This window comes from Panicum virgatum, chromosome 3K, assembly GCF_016808335.1.
Source record: "Panicum virgatum strain AP13 chromosome 3K, P.virgatum_v5, whole genome shotgun sequence".
NCBI lineage: Eukaryota > Viridiplantae > Streptophyta > Magnoliopsida > Poales > Poaceae > Panicum > Panicum virgatum.
In genome coordinates, this window is record NC_053138.1 from 57,005,702 (window position 1) to 57,013,073 (window position 7,372).

Consider the following 7,372-nt stretch of genomic DNA (forward strand, 5'->3'; position numbering starts at 1 on the left):
CCCCCCACACACACACACCTCCTCTCCCTCTCCCTCTCCCTCTTTGTAAGTATTCTACACATTGTACTAACCCCTTTTAATGAAATTTGAAGTGCTGTGGAGAACTCCACAGTTTTTCCTTCAAAAAAAAGAACACATACTATGTTCCTCTGTTTTTTGTATAAACATCTACAGAAGGCAGTTCCACATCAGATAGTATGTGCCGTAAAACACAGATAAAGAACATCTCATATTCAAACAATTGAAGACCATTCCATCAACTGGGCACAGGGTTAACATGCTTATAACAGATAGATTACGAAATTCGCGAACCAATAAAACATAATTTAATAATTTAACAGGCTTGCCTAGGAAGCCTGATAGCCCACAAGGTAGATAAGTTACACAGTTGCACAACTAAACAAGGCAAGCCAATACACACTTCTTGAGCATAATACTCATTAAGAGAGAGCATCATCGCTTCAGGTGGACGGAAAGCATCACAATGATACATGCAGCACCAGAAGCACCTAGAGCAATATACGAGCGGGGTGTTCTACCACCAACAGGCGGCTCACTGCTCATGAACCTCTTGCCACCGAACCTACACAAACAGGAGAATGGGGATTAATGCATAGTTTGATTATGCTAAGGTACAAAGCAGATATAAAAAGTAACATGTAGCACAATTTCACATGGAACCTACAAAAGATTAAAAGATTCTGAAGAATTTCTTCTACCAGTATTGCAACCCATAGTCATTTCTATTGTTACTTCTGTTTCTATATCGGCATACCGCCCTCTTAAACTTTACCTGCTGGTTTTTCAGAGTAGGAACTTTAGTGACATAAACTTTTTTTTTGAATCATTAAGCTATCAATCTAAACATAATAGATTTAACACCATGGCATCTCTCCGATACAAAGTGAAACTGAAACAGGTATGTTCCACTTCAGCTGAGCCATAAAAATGATTTGGATTCAAAGAAGAAACAAAAGGCAACAATCTTATAAATTTGGAGTATAAACTTACTGGTTCATTCTAATGAGTTGTTCTTGAGAGCGAACTCCAGGTGTCCTGAAGAGACCCTGCAACAGATGCTTGGATCAATATTTTTCCGTATCTATACATAGAGGGAAGAGGCTAGCATATTCTAAAATCACAAATTCTTTTAGAACATCACACTCCAGACCAGAAAAAACCGTCCTTTCGTCTGACATAATCTCGAGCCATGAACAGATGGGGCAAACAAATTGTCCAGGGCGTCACATTCAAATACTAAATATTTGGTAGATCGATAGCTGAATTCAGAATCGCAACGATTGGATGCGAAAACTAGATCGGCACCAAGATTGTGGATCAAAGGCAAAAATTTCGCCGCCGATAAACGCGTGACGCAAGGATCTCTCTAGCAGACTAGCACACAATCTTCGAAACCCTATAACACGATTGCAGAGAGTGAAAACGCAATATGTAGAGAGCAGAAGATAAGCACTAACCGTGTGCATCAGACGACCCACGCCGGCAGCTGAGGCGGCCGGAGATGATCCCAGATGCCGGAGGATCGCCGGAAGAAGCGCCCGGGAGGCGGCGGCAGAACACCCGCCGCGGACCACCTTCGCCAATGGCGCTGCCATCGCCATCTTCTTCGGGCCTTCCTTGCGTTCGATTTGTCCCTGATTTTGCTTTCGATTTCGCTCGAGCAGTTCCGCCGCGCTCTTGGCCGGAGCCCCGCAAGCCGCGACACATATGGGCCGTGCAGCACTGCGACCACAGACGGGCTGGCAGCGTTTTTTTATTTTTTTATTTTTCAAAATCGTTTTTTACAGAAATATATTTTCGATTCCACAATTTACAGGTTTATATCCCTACCGCCCGGCAGGGGGCGGCAGGCTCCCCCCAATATAAAAGCCGAGGTCCCCCCACATCTACATTTGCAGCAAACAACATCCATAGAGGGAAAAAGAAGAGACGTGTGGTGAAGGAGGGAGTTGCAACAACGAAGCCCTGCCGGATTCCGCACTTGTGATCTGCAGGTAAGTTACGTATGAATCCATTAATATTGCAAAGCAATTTAATTTAATTAATGCTATAGTATTAAAATTTCAGTTCAATATTAAAATTTAAGTTTATTACAGACTGTTTCTAAATGAATTATAAATTAAAATAGAATTAAGTTTTGGATAGTGAAATATAGTATTAAACTTGTTTCTAAATATTGCAGCATAAGTCAATGGCTGCTTCCAATTTTGGGGGATTTTCATGGACCGAAGAAAAATCTAGTATAATACTTGAGATCATGACACATCTTGTAATCAGTAAGAAGTTGGATGTATTAGCGGATGGTACGATAGAGTTGATGTTGTCAAAATTAGTTCAGTTTAAAGATTTCACATTGTTTCAAGGTATTACAACACAAGATGTAAAGAAACACCTGTTAGAACGTCGGAAGATATACATGAGGGTGTGGGAACTAGCGAATCATCCTAATGTTATTGGATTCTTACAAAGTACTTGTAAGATATGGATGCGGTCAGAGTTGTATGAGATGCACATTAAGGTAACTCTTATTCAGTTCTAATTCCGTCCGTCATTTGTAATCCATATTTACGAAATAGTAAAATTATTGTGTAATTATATGCTAAGATTACCACGAGGACACGGAGTTGATTAACAAATCGATACTAAATTTCTGTAAATTGGTATGTATCCAGGATTTCTGTGCACAATTGCTTTAAGCATACGAGGTAGGTTGTCATATGAAGCCTCATAAGTGCCAAACCGCATTTCAAACACTTTTTGTTTAGCCCGCCAAACCTTTGCATAGCTGGTCACATACTGGAAATTCTATTCAATGTCCCTAATTATCAATGCAGGCTCGTAATCCATTTTGTCAAGAATCACCCCATATATCTTTTTGGCCACAAAAGTATATGTGATATTACGGTGATGTCCCACAACACCTGTCAATCTACAAGTATGTGGTGTAACAATTGAACATTCCCAGTGTGTTTTGAACTTTCCATTGTAGGCATGCACTCGCCATGTACAGTCTCTATCTGCACACCTCACCTCGTATTTTTTACTGCTAGACTTCAACACTTTGAATTCCTTCCTCAGAGATATAGCCCAGACCTTCACAGCATCCTTCACATTTTCAATGGTACGATACTTTGCCCCTTGTATGACCTCATTCACTCTGTATTCAAACTCCGGACATCTAATATCTTATACCACTGGATTCCCAAAACCCTCTTCACGCCATTCACCTAGCACTGGGAAGCCCTCATTGTTCTCATCGTCCGATGAGTCCCCACATTGCTCCATTATTTGTGCATCCTGGTCTTCTTTCTCCATGGCCTCCATAATTTCAGGTATCCGCTCGCCTTCATCTGTTAAAACTTGTGGTTCTGGTTCTGTAGCTTGTACGTTCTCTTCTTCTTTATCCTCTTCCAACTCTTCATTCCAGTCATATGTTGTATGTGTTGATTCTTTACCTAAATCACCGACCTTCTGGTGAATCTGAATTACCATTGCGAGAGGCCACCCTCTTTGAAGAGCTGCGTGCATGTAATGTTTCCATTCTTCCGTACTACTTATAAGCGTCAACTCCCAGAAATCCCCATTTGTTTCCCAGGAAGTCACGGTATGAACCGTAAGCAAATGAGTCTTCGGATTCACATTGAACTTCCCGTGAAGCCATTTGCGTATGGAACCAAAACTCCTCTCTAGGGGTTTATCTAGACAGCACTGTTGTCGGTACCTCTGGACTAGGGTACCCCTCTTGCTGTGACAAGACTCGCGTAGTTATCCGTAACTACGCCCTAAGGAGCTGAGCAGCCGGATCCCTGGGGCCCGACTCCATCTCACCGGACCAACGGTCCCGGACCCGCTTCCCGCTCGGGGACGGGTCCGGTGTCACCACGTGTCCCAGAGGTATTGCTATGTCTAGGCGAGAGCCACGTAGTTATCCTTGACTACGAGCTGACGGCTTGAGCAGCCGGATCTCCGCGGTCCGAAGCCCTTCTCATCCGGTCAGCGGCCCCAGACCCATTCCTTGCCAGGTAAGGGTCCGGTGATGCCGCGTATCCGGGAGAAGGGAGCGCTCAGCCAAAACAGCCGGGGGCCCCGAACCCCCCACTGGGTCACGGAGCCCCATATACTATTCGGACCCCTCAGCGGGGAGGGAGCAGACACCCCGCCTGGGGCAGGTCCGGAGCCGCCGCGTGTCCACAGGCGCAGGCACGCGCGCGGCCGCGAAACTTCCTCAGGAAGACTCACCCACCTACCGTATTCAATACGGTAGATGTAAGTGCGCTCTGCCACAGCAGAGTCCGGGGCGACTTTTGCCAGGCTGCAATATTGATCGCGCGTTACCACTGTAGCGCCGTTAATGACTCTTTCGTGTTATACTATACATCCTAGTTGGGCCCACCTGTCGGAGTCCAACGCCTCTGTACGTGTCCCCTTTGCGCTATAAAAGGGAGACGCCCATTAAAGAAGGACTCAGGCCGGAAAGGGACTGGGAGGTAGAGGATAGACTCACCCACAGACATAAGAGCAATACAACTCTCAGTGGACGTAGGGTATTACGCTCCGGCAGCCCGAACCACTCTAAATCTTCGAGTGTTCTGGTGTTCTTGCTTCATGAGTAGATCTGACGAATCGCTTGCGCTTCCCCGAGTAACCACCCTCTTGGATTAGGCGGGTGCACTACGCCACTCCGCTGTGGCCCTCCTTCTAGAGCCGCGACATCTGGCACCGTCCATGGGGATCGACGCAAGCGTTGGCCAGATCTCCGCTCACTTCCTGGCTTCTGAGGTTGAGCTCATCCTCTACAACGACGACGAGAAGATGAAGAGAGGCACGGCGTCACCTACGCCGCATGCCCCGACACCGAGGCGGCAGTGTCCTCGGTGTGGTGGCGCACGGCAACGGCGCCTGCTGTGCGCCGCCACTACGACACCTCCGGGCCGGCACGGTGGCGCGCAGGGGTGACGCCTGCTGCGCGTCACCCTGCGATACCCCAGTTTCAGCTCAAGGTTTCCTCTCAAGCAACCACCAGGGTTCCCCTGCGGCGGCATGGCGTCGACTCAAGGCTTCCTCTCAAGATGGAGCCTAGAACCGATGGCCGTGGCTCGGGGGAAGTTGACGGTCACCTTCTGCCCCGTCTGGCTCAGGCCTCTCTTGGTGCTGCTGCAGAGAGGCCTCGACCTCCGCCGCAAGGCGCGGGTGCCCTGTGCCGGCGCCGAGGAGGAGCCGGCGAACGACCGCCCTTCTCCACGCTTTGTGCTCGTCCAAACAAGCACCCATCCTTCTGCTGCGACAGGGTGGCAAGCCAGCTTCAGCACATCGAGAGTGGCCATAGGGTTGGCTTTTGTCGGCAGCTGGTAACGGCAGGGCCACTCCAATTCAAAGCCAAAGAATTTGTTCCCATGCTATCTGAGCGTGGGACAGTTCTTGTGCTGGGAAGAGCCCTGCAAGCTCCTGAGGTGATGCTGGATGATGCTGTACAAGCACATCCATGACGCCTTCGCCTCCGACGACCGAGAAGAACCCCCAAGGTGGCAGTTCCACTCCGACCGGGAAGTGCATACCTTACGAATGGTAGCCGTAGGTTACTCCTTGATAGGATTGAGAGAGTTCCTCCTTTTGTAATAACGCGGTGCCTACGTGCGGTCCAAAGCGGTAAAGGTCCGCCCTTGTAAACCCGACCTCAGACTTCATCGCACAAACAGGCGAAACCAGCAAGTGGTCCAGAGCGGTAGAGATCCGACCTCGTAATCCCGACCTCTGAGGTACACCACATATGAACCAAGTGATAAAGGGGATTTGCTTTCTCAGTCTTATCTTTACCTTAACTTAATTGCCCTCATCCGTTTCGGCTTGACTATTTCCTTCTCCCGCACGGAGTTTTTCTTTTATTGCTAACGATCCAAATTGAGTTGCTGGCTTGTGGTCAGGTTGGGACACCCCTTCTAGCTGGAAGGCGGTCCGAACTCCTAGGGACCTGTCCCAGAGAAGTGGTGCTTGTATCCTGGGGTGGAGGAGTTCTGCGTAGCCGCTTAGCCTGGTAATGTACCCTAAGCCTACGCACTTCACTGCCCTGTTACGAGTACCCTACTATCCGAGGCTGCCGTGTCTAGAGGTCCGGACTCCTTTCTAGTATAAGGCATGGTTTCCTATGCCCCACCGCGAGGTCCGGTAACGTATCTCGATGGATCAATGGCCACAGCTCAAAGTCCACTCCGGTGGCCCGCTCCGGCGGAGACCGCTCGCCACGGTCGCTCAAAGTCCATTCCGGTGGCCCGCTCCGGCGGAAACCGCTCGCCACGGTCGCTCAAAGTCCACTCCGGTGGCCCGCTCCGGCGGAGGCCGCTCACCACGGTCGCTCAAAGTCCACTCCAGTGGCCCGCTCCGGCGGAGGCCGCTCGCCACGGTCGCTCAAAGTCCACTCCGGTGGCCCGCTCCGGCGCAGCCCGCTCGCCATGGTCGCTCAAGTCCACTCCGGTGGCCCGCTCCGGCGGAGCCCGCTCGCCACGGTCGCTCAAGTCCACTCCGGTGGCCCGCTCCGGCGGAGACCGCTCGCCACGGTCGCTCAAGTCCACTCTGGTGGCCCACTCCGGCGGAGACCGCTCACCACGGTCGCTCAACTCCACTCAGGTGGTCCGCTCCGGCGGAGACCGCTTGCCACGGTCGCTCAAGTCCACTCCGGTGGCCCGCTCTGGCGGAGACCGCTCGCCACGGTCGCCTGGAGCCGGGTCCGGGGAAGTGGTGCTCGCTCCCTGGGCAGTTCGAGGTCCGTGCAGCCGCTTAGCTTGGTTCCGTACCCTAAGCCTGCACCTTCGCGGCCCTGAGGAGAGCACTCTAGTACCTGAACCTGGCAACAAGTGCTACGGCCTTCAGGGGGTCCGGAGCACCCGCTCGCGACATGAGCACGCCAACACAGCCAAGTTGCGCTAGAACATGACATGATAATGGCCCCACCTGCGGGTTCGTACCTCCCCCGAGGTGGGTCCGGGGGCCACTGTCGGTACCTCTGGACTAGGGTACCCCCCTCTTGCTGTGACAAGACTCGCGTAGTTATCCGTAACTATGCCCTAAGGAGCTGAGCAGCCGGATCCCTGGGGTCTGACTCCATCTCATCGGACCAACGGTCCCGGACCCGCTTCCCGCTCAGGGACGGTTTCAGTGTCACCACGTGTCCCAGAGGTGTTGCTGTGTCTAGACGAGAGCCACGTAGTTATCCTTGACTACGAGCTGACGGCTTGAGCAGCTGGACCTCCGCGGTCCGAAGCCCTTCTCACCCGGTCAGCGGCCCCAGACCCATTCCTTGCCAGGGAAGGGTCCGGTGATGCCGCGTATCCGGGAGAAGGGAGCGCTCAGCCAAAAC

General features: G+C 51.0%; 1 protein-coding gene across 1 annotated transcript; it reads right to left on the reverse strand.

Moving 5' to 3' along the window:
• Positions 1 to 232: 232 nt before the first annotated feature.
• Positions 233 to 1,776, reverse strand: LOC120699826. The gene is made up of 3 exons (XM_039983907.1): positions 1,479 to 1,776; positions 1,012 to 1,067; positions 233 to 583 (listed from the first exon to the last, which is right to left on the reverse strand). The coding sequence occupies exons 1-3, from the start codon at positions 1,620 to 1,622 to the stop codon at positions 454 to 456; spliced, it is 330 nt and encodes a 109-aa protein (XP_039839841.1). The 5' UTR covers positions 1,623 to 1,776; the 3' UTR covers positions 233 to 453.
• Positions 1,777 to 7,372: the final 5,596 nt, after the last annotated feature.